We start from the raw sequence: 15,583 nt of genomic DNA on the forward strand, positions 1-15,583 counted from the left end.
AGGAAGAATGAATGGTGGGGCAGACCAACCCCCAGGATATGTGTTATTTAGCTTTCTCAACATGGAAGAGAACACCGGTAATGGGGACACATTCCTCTTCTCTAACATTATATACTCAATACATGGATGGCTGTTATATTGATTCCCTTGGTTATTAGTGATCATCAGCTCCTCTAAATCCCATTTTTTCTTACTTTTATGATATGGCATTTTGTACATTTAATTTTTCTTTTATAAAAATCTGGTATTGATTATTAGGTCAGATGGGGAATCCCTTCCCTCTAGTTTATTTTCTACTATTTCATTCCCCTTCTTAAAAGTCTGCCATAGCCTCCATGGACTATGAGATGAACTCTCAGCTACTTAGCATGACTTACAAGGCCCTCCCCAAGGGCCCATCACTCCTCCCTGGAGAAGCCAAATTACTATTTCTTTCTTAAATATAGCTGTTATTTCATCTTTCCACGTCTTTGCTTATACTATTCTCTGAGCTTGCAATGCCCCTTGTCTGGCTCACTTTTCAAGGTTTGCCTCAGATGTCATCCCCCTGGGAAGACTTCCCTAGCTTTTGTGGTCCCCTACCCATGTTCATCACATATTGGTATCTGTACAAATGTCTCATTAAACTTAATGCTCTTAGAGGTAACCATCTGTGCCTTATTAATATTTCTATTGTAAGAGCCTACCCTAATTCCTGTCACTCACTCCAGTAATGTTTTGTGGAATGAAAACTTGAGAAATGAGTATCTGGAAACAGTTGTATTTTTTCATAGATAACTACTTGATGTTGGATTTTACATATATGTATATACATGAAAGGTGTGGATGGAAGACAATCTTTTCATTCTGGAAGTTTTAAATCTGGGTCAAAATAAAAGGCATGCATGACAAACTTACCAGAAGACCAGAACATGTATTGAGCATTGGTTAATATTCACATACCCAAAAATTTCAGTGTAAGTGCAGAATCACATTAATTTCTTCAGTTCTGCACCTATTTTTTTTAAAGATTTATTTATTTATTTGAAAGGCCGAGTTAGGGAGGGAGGGAGGAGTAGGTCTTCCATCTGTTGGTTCACTCCCCAAATGTCCGCTATGGCCAGAGCTGAGCTAATCCAAAGCCAGGAGCCAGGATCTCTTCTGGGTCTCCCTTGTGGGTGCAGGGGCCCAAACACTTGGGCCATCTTCTACTGTTTTCCCAGGGGCATTAGCAGAAAGCTGGATAGGAAGTGGAGCAGCTGAGACTTGAACCAGCACCCATATGGGATGTAGGCACTGCAGGCAGTGGCTTTACCTGCTACACCACAGCACCACCCCTCAGTTCTGCACTTATTAGCGTGTTATTTAATTTCTTTGGCTGTGTTATTTAATATTACTGACTCTTGTTTCTTATAAATTCAAGATAATGATAACTACCTCATGGGACTATAAATACATTAATGGGATAAAATACATTAAATGTTTAGTATGGCATCTAGCACATAGTAGAGGTTCAAAATTATAGATATTGCTGCTATAAGTAAATAAATTGAAACAGAAAGAGGTTAAAAGTTGCTGATCTAAGTAAAAGTTTCAGGATTTAGAGTTTGTCCTTCAACTCTGTTCTTTCTACTACAGCATGCTTTCACCTAGCCCTACATTTGTTCAAATTTTTGTTTCCCATAGAGCCTTACAGAAGTAGATACCTAGACACCACGAATGAAAATACAACAGTGCTTGTCAGTACAGTGTCAAAATAAGTGTTATGTAGGAACTATAGTGCTTTAGGAATTCAGAGACAGAGATATCTGAGGGAATTCAAATTTGAAATCTTTGCAACGCTACTTTTTACCTTTTCATCCTTTTAAAAAAAAACAAATTTATTTATTTGAGAGGTAGAGATACAGAGAGAGGGAGAGACAGAGAAAAAAGCCTTCTATGCATTGTTTCACTTCCCAGATGGCCAATCTGAAGCCAGGAGTCAGGAGCTTCTTCCAAGTCCACTGCTTTCCAAGGACATAGCAGAGTGCTGGAACAGAAAAACAGCAGTGAGGACATGAACCCACACCTATATGGGGTGCTGGCACCGCAGGCAGAGGCTTAGCCTACTGCACCACAGCTCCAGCCCCACCTTTTCATTCTTGAAATCATCCTCCTTCTTGATTTCTCATTTGCCAAATTCTCCTAATGTTCATTCAGGTTTCTTTTTCTCTTATCAGTTTAGAAGTTGCTATTTCCTATGGTTCCATTTTCAACCCCCTTTTCTTTTTCTTAGCAAGCTCCCATTCCAGTAATTTCAGCCTCTACATCAATACCTCCCAAATAGTCTTACATATTTGTAACTTATATCTCCTCTCAGAAGCTTTCACATGAAGGTGCAAATCTACTAGTGGCACTCAGACTCAGTTAGGTCTAAAACTGAACGTAGTTGTCACCCTCCTCAGTTCCAGTTCTAGTCATCGTTTGTATTTACTCACCTGGTCATTGGCATCAACAGGCAATACTTTGCCTACAAACAGATTTCAGTCATCTTTGACCTTTTCACTTCACCTCCTCTATCCAGTTAGTCTCTAGGAGCCTACACTGGTCTCTGAAATTAGCTCCTCTCTGCCTCAATTTCCTTTGTTCTAATTTAGATCTCTTTTGCCTAGACTGTTCAACTTGTCTCCATACAGGCCTTCTTTTTTCTAGCCTTTCCCTTTCTAGTTTATTATTCAATCTTCCTCACAGTTTCAAAAGAGTTCTGTTCATAAAACAAAGGTTCTTGACCTAAATATCCCTACTATCTCAGTATGGTCTATGGAGAACTAAGTCCAAATTCTTTAGCGTTATAAGGAAGAAGTAATATTTATTAAGCAACTGCTAAACAGTATGATTTTGGTCATATCAGGACATTTATAAATATTTATTAAGTAAATAAATACCAGGGTGTATGGTGAACAGTTGGATAACTTGCCAGTCTGTAAAACAATCTGTGCTGAGAAAGACCAGTATAGGCTATAGGCACTGGTACCACATCTTTGCTTCAATTGTCTTGAGTTTATGAGTACTACAGAAGACACCCCAAAGGATAGAAATTCAAGTGATGTAAATATATGTGAAAATCCATAAACTACATTTGAACCTGATACCTACCTCCTTTGAGTTCTGTTGTAGGTTCTCTTTCCCTCAGTCTGATCATCCACTTGCTTCTATTCTTTTCTGATATTCATAGCCAACCCTGCCCCAGCCACATTTCCCTCACACAGTTAAGGCCAGCTGAGCTCTTCAGTGTAGTATATCATAGTGAAAGATGTACCTTTTGTGCACAGGACATTGTGCATCTTTATTCTATCTGAGTATTCTTGCCCTCTTAACTCACGATATAACCAGCATATTTTGTCTTCCTCTTCCTATATTCATGTTTTTCTTCTCTTGTTCCCCTATTTACATTAGTCATAAAAAATACTACCAGAATATAAAGAAAGATTAATCACTGGATGTGGAAAGGAAAGGTCTAGATCCAGGCCTGTAAGGAGCAGTCAGGTCAATGGGGACAATGTTAAGTGTGTTACTAAAATGTTACTGACTTGTCCAGGCAACTAAGAGTTGGCCAGGTTAGCTGGAATTCCTTGAAAAGTAGTAGGCAGTGAAGGTAGAACATTATTTCTCAAAAGATGTTACAATGATAGGTTAAAAAAGTGAAGAATTGTGAACCATTCTCTCTAATCTTTATATGGATTCTTTAACATTAATACTTTTTTTTTTTCACCTTGCTTGATGTCTCTCTGTCTTTGACTAACTATAACAAAATGCCTCCCAGGAAATCAGAAGTGGAGAACTTTTACTGGCTACCTAGAAGCTTAAAGGCCCTATAAGTAGGGGACCCAAGGTACAAGGAAAGAATTCTAGGAAGTAGGAAGGGAATGTAAAAGGAGAATGGAGCATCAATTCTGTTCTCTCCCCTCCAAAGACCATCCTTCTCTTTAGAAAAAAAAAGTAAACAAATTGAGTTAAGAAGTTATTCTTATAAAATGTAGATCCCTTCCTTTGGGAAGGATTCTACTTACTGTAAATTAACAAGCAATAAAAACTGAAAACCAGTTGAAATAAGTATAAAATAGGAGTTTTCATCAGGAGGATAAAAGGGAGAGTGTAGAATACTTCTGATACTGTACAGTAGAGAAATGGGGGGCACTGAAACACTGATTACTTTATGAGATGTGATTGTGCATGGTTCAGTGTAACTTAGTCTTTAAAACTACCTTGTAATCAACTGTGTTGTATTTGTGTAACAGATATGTATTTTTAAAAATATTTTTTCTTCCTTGCCAAATTCTTTGAGGAATAATACATTAAAATCTTATTTCTGTTAAAAGCTAGAAGAGTTTAATATTTCTCAGAGTATTATAAAAGACTTTCTTACTAACAAGAATGCTGTCATTGCAAGTCATTCCATCTTAAGCAGCTGGTGCTACATTTTGCCAAGGTGAGATTTAAATTTATAGTATCTAGGGTGGGCTCAAAATGTTCCCTCTTATTTTTCTCCTGAGCATTGTTATGAGAAGTATAAACCATTTAGTGAATTTTAAAAACTGAATTATAATTTTAAAAATACATTGCAACAATATTGTCAATCTTACACAAGGCATCAATTTATCAAGTCACTAAAATAATTATATACTTACATTTCTTTTTAGATCTAGTTTCAAAAACCAGTAAAATTTCTAGACTTATCATTCCAAAATGATAACCATCACAATAATATTAATAAAACCTTGTAAATGTATAACTAATGATTCATTATAATTTGATGTGAGCTGAGTTTTTAAAAATTACTTTCTTTGAAAGGCAGAGTTAGAGAGGGAGAGACAGAAAGATCCTCCATCCACTGGTTCACTCCCCAAATAGCCACAATGAACAGAAGTCTGGAACTCCATCCAGGTCTCCTATGTGGATAACAGAGGCACAAAGACTAGGGCCATCTTCTGCTACTTTCCCAGGCACATTATCAGAGAGCTGGATCAGAAGAGGAGCAACCTGGGCCCATATGGGATACTGTAATCACAGGCAGTGGCCCAACCCACTACACCACAACACTGGCCCCTGAGCTAGGTTTTAAGTTTGTATTATCTTCAGGGGAAAAATGATTTGTTAATAAACAGCACTATTGAGATGAAATTGTAACTTTCCTAAGAAATAGAACTTTAATAGCATTCACATAAGAATTTAGTAAGGAAGAGGTAGATAAGGAAGATACTTGTAGGTTTGACTGATTTATTTAACTCTCAATTGACTTTTCCCTAAAATCTACCAATTACTATGCATACCTTTGTTTGGCAACATTTTATTACCATTGTTTTGTGCTTATAACTGACAGTTGCTTGCACCCATTCAGCTCAATTTTTGTAACAATTCCAGTTAAGATTTAATACAAATAAAGATGATATGTGACATACACAATGCTATCATCATACTCAGTGGTAAAAAGTTGAAAGCTTTCCTTATAAGATCAGAAAAAAGACAAGAATGCCCACTCTCACTACTTCTATTCAATATAGTGCTGGAAGTCCTAGTCAAAACAATTAGCAAGAAAATAAAAGGCATCCAGATCAGAAAGGAAGAAATGAAATTGTCCCTTTTGACCTCCAGTAGCTAAAGCAATCTTATACAACAAAAAACAAAGCCGGAGTCATCACAATACCAGATTTCAAGACATACCACAAGGCAGTTATAAACAAAACAGCCTGGTACTGATAGAAAAACAAATGGACAGACCAATGGAACAGAATAGAATTACCAGAAATCAATCCAAGCATCAACAACCAACTTATATTTGACAAAGGAGCTAAAACCAAGCCCTGGAGCAGGGGCAGTCTTTTCAACAAATGGTGCTGGGAAAACTGGATTTCTACATGCAGAAGTATGAAGCAAGACCCCTACCTTACACCTTACACAATAATCCATTCAAAATGGATTAAAGATCTAAAACTATGACATAACACCATCAAATTATTAGAGAACATTGGGGAAACCCTGCCAGACATTGGCATAGGCAAAGAGTTCTTGGAAAAGACCCCAGAGGCACAGACAGTCAAAGCCAAAATTAACAAATGGAATTGCATCAAATTGAGAAGTTTCTGTACTGCAAAAGAAGCACTCAGGAAAATGAACAGGCAACTGATGGGAGAAATTATTTGCAAACTAAAGGATTAATAACCAGAATATACAAAGATATCAAGGAACTCCACAACAATAAAACAACACAATTAAGAGATGGGCAAAGGACTTAAACATATATTTTTCAAAGGAGAAATTCCAAATGGCCAACAGACACATGAAAAAATGTTTAGGATCACTAGCTGTCAGGGAAATGCAAATCAAAACCACAATGAGGTCTCACCTCACCCCAGTTAGAATAGCTTTCATACAGAAATCAACAAACAACAGATGCTGGTGAGGATGTGGGGAAAATGGTACCCTAATCTACTGTTGGTGGGATTGTAGACTGGTGAAGCCAGGATGGAGATACCTCAGAAACCTGAATATAGACCTGCCATATCACCCAGCCATCCCACTCCTGGGAATTTACTCAAGGGAAATTAAATCAGTAAATGGAAGAGTTATCTGCATCTTCATGTTTGTTGCAGTTCAATTCATAATAGCTAAAACATGGAACCAACCTAAATGCCCATCAACCAAAGACTGCATAAAGAAATTATGAGATATGTACACTATGGAATACTACACAGAAGTAAAAAAAAATGAAATCTGGTCATTTGCAACAAAATGGATGAATATAGAAAACATCATACTTAAATAAGCCAGTCCCAAAGGGACAAATACATATGTTCTCCCTGAACTGCGAGCATGCATAGAGCACCTAAAACAAAATCTGTGGAAGTGAAATTGACACTTCAAGAAGGGATGACTTGAGCTGCCCTTGTCTCAAATGTCAAGGAACAGTTTTATTTTTGTTTGTTTTTTCTCTTCATACTATATGTTGAACTCTTAACATAGAGTTAATCATATGTATAAAGTCAATTGAGGATGGATCTTAGTAAGAAATGTTAGTATTATCAGACACTAGTCTTGTTTATGTGATCCCTTTACTCTTAATCCTATCATTGTGATCAATTATGAACCGAAACTGATCACTTTGACTAGTGAGATGGCATTGGTACATGCCACCTTGATGGGACTGAATTGTAATCCCCTGGCACGTTTCTAACTCTTCCATTTGGGGCAAGTCTGATTGAGCATGTGCCAAACTGTATATCTCCTCCCTCTCTTATTCCCACTCTTATATTTGACAGGGATCACTTTTCATGGGAAGCAGGATGTATAGCAGACTCATAGAATGACAAATATACTAAACAGCACTCTGGCCTCAGAATCAGCCCTTAAGGCATTCGGATCTGGCTGAAAAGCCCATGAGAGTATTTCAGGCATGGAAAGCCAAGACACTCTGTCAAAAAAAAAATGACCTAAATGAAAGATCTCTGTGAGTGAGATCCCAGTGGAAAGAACGGGCCATCAAAGAAGGAGGTACCTTTCTCTGAAGGGAGGAGAGAACTTCCACTTTGACTATGACCTTGTCTAAATATGATTGGAGTTGGCAAACTCAAAAGGCTTCCATAGCCTTGGCAACTCATGACAAGAGCCAAGGGTGATTACTGATGCCATAAATAAGAGTGTCAGTTTGTTAAGTCAACAATAGGAGTCACTGTGCACTTACTCCCCTGTAGGATCTCTGTCCTTAATGTGTTGTTCAATGTGAATTAATGCTATAACTAGTATGGAAACAGTATTTTACACTTTATGTTCTGTGTGGGTGCAAACTGATGAAATTTTTGCTTAATATATACTTAATCGATCTTCTGTATTTAAAGAGAATTGAAAATGAATCTTGATGTGAATGGAATGGGAGAGGGAGCAGGAGATGGGAGGGTTGTGGGTGGGAGGGAAGTTATGGGGGGGTCACTGTAATCCAAAAGCTGTACTTTGGAAATTTATATTTATTAAATAAAAGTTAAAAAAGGAAATAAGAGTGGGAGTAAGAGAGGGAAGAGGAAGTTTGTAACTGGAAAGCTGTATATTTCTGCATACATTCTTAAGGACTAACTTCTAAGGGTTCAGTTTAAAAACTTGTCACAGGACCCCCAAATCCCATTAAGCTGGATGATTAAAATGTCACCTTAAGTGTTAAAGTGAATATATAGATAGGATTAAGTGTTAAAATGACCATATAAATAGGATCAAGTGTGGGGTAGTTATAGTAGATAGAATTAAAAAGGAGAGAATGTTCCAACAAGGGAAGCAGTTCACAGAGCAGACTCATAGAATGACAATTGCTTTAAGAAACACTCTGGCCTCAGAATCAGCCCTTAAAGCTTCCTGGTCTGGCTGAAAATCCCGTGAAAGCATTTCAGGCATGGAAAGCCAAGACACTGCAGCAAAAAAAAAAATATTCTATATGAAGAATCTCTGTGAGTGAGATCCCAGTGGAAAGAAGTGGCCATCAAAGAAAAATGTACTTTTCTCTAAAGGGAGGAGAGAACTTCCACTTTGCTAGTGGCCTTTTCTAAATACTGATGGAATTGATGGATTCAAAACGCTTCCATAGCCTAGGCAGCACATGTCAAGAGCCTCAGGTGGTCACTGACATACATAAGCGTGTTAATTGTTAAGTTAACAAAAGGAGTCATTGTGCACTAACTCCCCATGCAGGAGTTCTGTCCTCAGTGAGTTGTATTATGAGAGTTTAATGTGGTACTAGTTCTCAGTTTTTTTTTTGTGTGTGTGTGTGTGCTCAAATTGTTGAAATCTTTACTTAGTATAGAGTTGGTCATCTGTGGACAAAGTTAATTGAAAATGAATCTTAATGGAGAATGGGACTGGGAAGAGGAGAGGGAGGAGGATGAGGGTGGGAGTGTGGGTGGGAGGGTGTGTATGGTGGGAAGAATAACTATATTCCTAAAGTCGTACATATGAAATTTGTATTCCTTAAAAAATTAATTTAAAAGAAAAACAAAAAAAAATTTCCCTGGTTACAGGTGACTTGATCTTATATGTAAGAAACCCTGAAGACTTCACCAGAAAACTGTTAGAATTAATAAATTCAATAAAGTTGTAGGATACAAAAATCATCATTTCTATACAATAACAATGAACTATTTGAAAAATCAGTAAAACATTCCCTTTCACAATGGCTTCTTTTAAAAAAGATTTTATTTATTTATTTATTTGAGAGCTAGAGCCACAGACAGAGAGAGGGAGAGACAAAGAGAGGTCTTCCATCCACCGGTTCACTCCCCAAAGGGTTGCAACAGCCAGAGCTGGGCCAATTTGAAGCCAATAGCCAAAAGTTCTTCCGGGTCTCCCAGACAAGTATAAGGGCCCAAGCATTTGGGCCACCCTCCACTGCTTTCCCAGGCCATAACAGAGAACTTGATCAGAAGAGGAGCAGCCAGGATTTTAACTGATGCCCATATTGGATGCCAGTGCTGCAGGCAAAAGCTTAGCCTACTATACACAACACCAGCCCCCACAATGGCTTTTAATAAATGTAACTAAGGAGGTGAAAAACATACACACTGAATACCACAAAACACTGATGAAAGAAATTGAAGTAGATAAAAATTAATGGAACTCTATCCCACTTGTGGATTGGAAGAATTAATATTCTTAAAATGTGCACATTTCCCAAAGCAGTCTACAGATTTAGTGTGACTCCTGCCAAAAAGATCAATGACATTCTTAATAGAAAAATAGTCCCCAACAGCCAAAAGAATCTTGAGCAAAAAGAAGAAAGCTGGAGGCATCACACTCCTGATTTCAAAGTGTATGCTACAAAACTTTCATAATCATAACAGTATGGCACTGACATAAAAAAGACACCAGTGGAACAGTATAAAAAGTCCAGAGAAAAATCCATGCATTTATGATCAATTAATTGGTTTTCAACAAAGGTGCCAATAACATGCAATGGGGAAAGGATGTACTCTTCAATATATGATGTGGGTAAAACTGGATATCCATGTACAGAAGAGTGAAATTATATCCTTATCTCACGCCATATACAAAAATCAATTCAGGATGAATTAAAGACCTGAAACTAAAAACTATCAGCAGAAAATAGAGCAGAAGCTTCATGGCATTGGCCTGGGCAGTGTTGTTGAGGTGGTTGTGGTTTTTTTGACCATGTCCCCAAAAGCATAGGTAACAAAGCAAAATGGATAAATGGGACTATATCAAATTCCAAAACTTCTGAATAGCCAAGAAAACAGTCAACAGAATGAAGAAAAAAACTTAGAAACCTGGAAAAATACATGCAAACCAAACATCTGGTCTGGTAAGGGATTTGTCTTAGTCCATTTAATGCTGCTATAACAGAATATCAGAGACTGGGTAATTTGTAAACAACAGGAATTTATTTCATACATATCTGGAAGCTTGGAAATGCAAAGTCAAGATGCCAGTAGATTTAATGTGTCATCCCATGGTGAATGGGCAAAGAAAGGATGAGAGAGGGAGACAAAAGGCAAAAGAGACAAGGAGCTCCTTAGAAGGAGCCAACTCCAGAGATAGAAGTTTTAATCCATTTGTGAGAGTAGTGCCTCATGGCCTAATCACCTCTTAAAGGTTCCACCTCCCAATACTGTTATAATGACAACTAATTTCAGTGTCCATAGTGCTCACCATTACACTATGGAACAGCCAATTAATTTCAACATGAGTTTGGGAAGAAAACATTGAAGTGATAGCAGGGTTACTACTATCCAAAATATATAAGGAACTCAAACAACTAAAAAGCAAGAAAAAAACCATGATTTTTAAAATGGGCAAAAGACCTAAATACACATTTCTCCAAAGAAGATATATACATGGCCAATAAATATATCAAAAGGTGCTTAACATCACTAATCATCAGGTAAATGGAAATTGAAACTTCAATGAGATAGCAGCTCACATCTATTAGAATATCTATTAGCAAAAAGATGAAAGACAACAAGTGTTGGAGAAAGTGTGGTGAAAATGGAAACCCTTGCATACTATTGGTTGGAGTATAAATTAGGACAGCCGTTATAGACAAGAGAATGGAGGTTTCTCCAAAACTTTGAAATGGAATTAGTATATTATTCAGCAATACCACTTCTGGGTGTATATCCAAAGGAACATAAATTTGTATGTCAGAGAGATTACACTCCTATGTTCATTAAAGCATTATTCACCATAGCCAGATAGGAAATCAATCTAAATTCTCCATCCATGATGAATGGGTAGAGAAAATATGGTAAGTATACATAATGAAATACTATTCAGCCTTGAAAAATTGTCATTTGTGACAAAGTGGATGAACATGGAAAACATTATGATGAGTGAAATAATCTAGGCAAACACCACAATCTCATACGTGGAATCTAAAAAGTTGAACTCACAGAAGCAAAGAATAGAATTGTGGTCACCAAGGGCTAGGGTTAGGGTGGGGGATGGACTGGGGAGATATTAGTCAAAGGATAAAAAATCTTAGAAGGAATAAATTGAAGTCTATAGTACAATATGGAGACTTAATAACAATGTATTATTTTGTACAACATGGAACTTAATAACAATGTATTATATTATTTCAGTTCACCAAGAGTAGGTTTAAGTGGTCTCACCCCCAAAAAATGATTATGTGAAGTAATACCTGTGAATTAGTTTGATTTTAGCCATTCCCAATGTATACATATTTAGTAACTCATTTCATATATGATAAATCCATGCAATTTTTGTTTGTCAACTAGAAGATTTAACATGTATTTGGAAGTAGGAAGAAACCATTTATTTTATATGTAGAGTGAGATAGTTGCTGGATTTTTTGAACACTTTATAAATCACATAGTTTATCAAACTATATTTAAGCATTGGCTTATAATATTTTACCAACTCTGATTTCTCATAGTATGAAAATGGGACAAATAACAAATATTGTTCATACCATCCCCATTGACTGTCCTTTGCACTCATATGAAGATTTACGGATGCACTGGGATAACCTGGTGAGGAATAGAAATATATATTATGTTAGAAGTTATTTGATTGTGTTTTTCATAATTTCACCTGTTTAGTTTTTTTGAAGATGACTTAAATTTTGTGCTTAATTTCAGTATGGCTACAAACTTCCAGAAGATTGTGGAAATGTTAAGACATACTGCAGCATCTACTTCAAGATGATTGGAGAAAAGACTTTTACGTATCCTTTACACACCTCTTGCAGCAGATGCTCTCTGCCCACCTGAGTGTCTGCTGCTGCTTCCATCCTCAAGTCATCAACATTTCGATGTTCTCTACATAAATGTCCAGGTCAAACTACTTTTCCCTTTATTTCTTATCCATGTGCATGTTTTTTGTTTTGCTCAGAGTTTTCCCCAGCTTTTATTTAAAGATGAAGTTAATAAGCATATTTTTTCCTTAAACACTATTTCAGCAATTTTGACAACATCTGGAATAGTCAAAAAATAAAATAAAATTTCCTAATATAAAGGAAACAATTATGAGCCAAGAGCTCCCTCCAGTGGCATTTTCAATATCATTGAAAAGAATTGATAGAGATTTTCATTTTGGAAGTATGTTTTATTTTACAAAGTTTAGAGGATTGATGTGCTCTTAATGCACCACACTGATTTTAAAAATATATTTTTCTCAGCAGGATTTTTAAAAATCTACACACAAAAAGAGCACAAATCTTAGCCCTGATTTTTCCATTTCTCTCTCTCATTCTTGTCTTCTGACCAGCCAGAATTTGAAAGCAGAAGGAAGAGCCATAGTGCTCCCTTTCCATAGGTGCATTTCTAACCCAAGTCTTCACAGCAAAACTGAGGTTGACCTTAAGCAGTCATTCCCTTTCATTAGATGCAGATGTCATTCCAAGTCTTCAGAATATTTTTCAGTAGAAAACCTCTCAAAAAACTACTTTTGGAGTTCTCTATACTGAGGTTTTCACTGCTTATGGAGATACAACCTGTCATTATTTTCTAGAACATTTATTTTTATTATCTCTTAGGGCCATAGTGTCTTCCTTATAGATATTTTTTGAATGTATTAATTTGCCAGTGCATTTAGAAAGCTATATATTAAGGACACAATGAATTGCCTTGATTGTGAATGTTAAATATCACATTATACTACACCAACATTAAAATTATTGTTTATCAACTAAAAATAAAATTTAAAAATAGAAGAAGTAAAGGTCACTGTGAGGTACTATAAGGAATACTTTAACTTTGGACAGTATGGGAAAAACAACAAAAATAATTAGACTTTCCTTACATGTGCCTATTTTAATTTTCTAATTCCATCAAAATTACTATCTCTTAAGTACGAAAAAAAATTTACATTGTTCTTTAACCAATGTTTAGATACCCTCTCAGTTGCATCAGAAGCCAGCCCATACAGTTCTTTCCAAGGGTAGACCTGGAAACTGTGTTGAAAAGTTTTCTTTCAGATTTGAAATCTAAACTGCCTCATATATGTGGGTTTCCCATAAAGATGACCAATAAACCATGCTACTACACACAGGAACTAGTTAAACCTCATTTACAGGTAAGAGACTTTTTGTATATCTGGTTCTCCAAGACGTACTGTGCACCTGTCTGTCTTAGATCTCTTGCCTTCTGTGATGGAGTACTGCACTGTGCAATAACTTTTTTCTCCATTAACTGTTACTACTTATTATTTTTATACCTTACATTTGTCACTGACATTTTCATTACTGTAGTATTAGAGTAGTTGTTTACTAAAATGTTACACCCACATCAAGGACATAAATGAGTTGGGTTGTTGGAGACCAAAGGGAGAAAACTTGATGAAGAGTATTTGGAAAGACTGAGCTGTAAGCATGAGCTCACTTAAGCAGAAAGTAGGGTGCATGCCCCTCACCAAGGTATGTAAGTAGGGACTTCTTTGGAATCTGAGGTATGCATGGGGGCAGTGGGCCACTGTCTGGCTCCTTTATTAAGAAATTTTATTTATTTATTTATTTATTTATTTATTTATTTGATGGGTAGAATTATAGACAGTGAGAGAGAGAGAAAGGTCTTCCTTCCATTGGTTCACTCCCCAAATGGCTGCTATGGTCGGCGTACTGCGCCAATCCGAAGCCAGGAGCCAGGTGCTTCCTCCCAGTTTCCCATGCAGGTGCAGGGCCCAAGCACTTGGGCCATCCTCCACTGCCTTCCCGGGCCATAGCAGAGAGCTGGACTGGAAGAGGAGCAGCTGAGATTAGAACTGGCACCCATATGGGATGCCGGCGCCACAGGCGGAGGATTAACCAAGTGAGCCACGGCACCGGCCCTTTATTAAGAAATTAATGTAACTGGCTGTCTGCTGATGGGATTGGCCCACACCCTAGGGTTCGTCAGAACAAAGGGTTGAAGATTTAACTTGAAATAGATTCAGAGTTTTGATTTTTACTGATGCTGGAAACTTTGGGGAAAATTTTCTTCTGATTTTGTCCCCTCTGCATTTTTTAAATCCTTGCTTATGCAGCACACAGAAAGTTACATCATGTACAACTTAATAAATATACTCAAATGCCCATGTAACCATCACCAGGTAAAAAACAGAGCACTGCCAAGGCTTTAGGGTCCTCCTGCTTTTATCTTCCTAATCCTAACTGCCCCTCCCCAACAAAGGTAACCACTGTTCTGATTTCTGTGACATTACTCCTGGCTTTCTTTTGATCAATCAAGACTGCACCCTTGAATACCTATTTGAATTTTGCTCACTTTTGAACTTTATGCAAAGGAAACTGCTGGCTTATTTTGCTCAGTGTCATGTTTGTGACATTCATCTATGTTGTTCTCCTTAACTATGGTCAGCTCATTTTCATTTCTGTGTATAATAATTTATTACATGATTATGCTACAGTTTATCCAGAATACTATTGGTAGATATTTGAATTGGTTCTGTTTGAGGTCTGTTATTAGTACTGCTGCAGCCGACATTCATCTGTATGCCTCCTAGTGCACTCCAGGACTGGAAAAGTACACAGATTTCCACATATCATATCTGTGCCAAACTTTTCAAAGTGGTTGGATCAGTTTGTACTTCCACTCTCCCCCAAGCAGTGTGGGAAAGTTTATGTTGCTCTACATCCTTGCCCACTGGAAGTATTGCCAGCCTTTTATTTCAGCTGATCTACCAGAATTTCTCATTTGTATTTGTCTTGATTATTAATGAGGCTGAATATCTTTTCAGGTGTATATTAGCCATTTGAATATCTTGTTGTGTCCCTCTGTCATTTTTCTACGGCTTTTAAAGCTGAGTTAAATGTGTTCTTTGCACATGCCAGGTCCTCTCTATCAGTACTATCACAATGATTTCCTCCTTTGCATGACGTACTTCTTTTCTCTCTTAATGGTCTCTTAATTTGTAATCTTAATACTCAGAAAATCAGGCTCTTTTCTTTACTGATACTTTTTGTGTCCTGTTAAATATTTCTGCACCCCAAATGAAGATGTTTTACTATAATATTATTTAATAAAGCTCATTATTTTCCATTCACATTTAGGTCTAGAATCTATTGGTTTGTAATACTATTTGATGTAGACAATCACATATTTTTGGATAATATGTGCAT

At 36.9% G+C, this 15,583-nt stretch overlaps 1 protein-coding gene across 1 annotated transcript in view; it reads left to right on the forward strand.

The window, feature by feature from the left end:
• The window catches only part of C9H18orf63 (chromosome 9 C18orf63 homolog), a 42,266-nt gene that overhangs the window by 13,575 nt on the left and 13,108 nt on the right, over nt 1-15,583 (forward strand). The window contains exons 7-10 of the mRNA XM_062200313.1: nt 4,338-4,447; nt 11,906-12,002; nt 12,111-12,196; nt 13,362-13,545. Coding sequence (XP_062056297.1) covers nt 4,338-4,447; nt 11,906-12,002; nt 12,111-12,196; nt 13,362-13,545 — 477 coding nt within the window. The remainder of the gene's footprint in view (nt 1-4,337; nt 4,448-11,905; nt 12,003-12,110; nt 12,197-13,361; nt 13,546-15,583) is intronic.

This window comes from Lepus europaeus, chromosome 9 (assembly GCF_033115175.1).
Source record: "Lepus europaeus isolate LE1 chromosome 9, mLepTim1.pri, whole genome shotgun sequence".
NCBI lineage: Eukaryota > Metazoa > Chordata > Mammalia > Lagomorpha > Leporidae > Lepus > Lepus europaeus.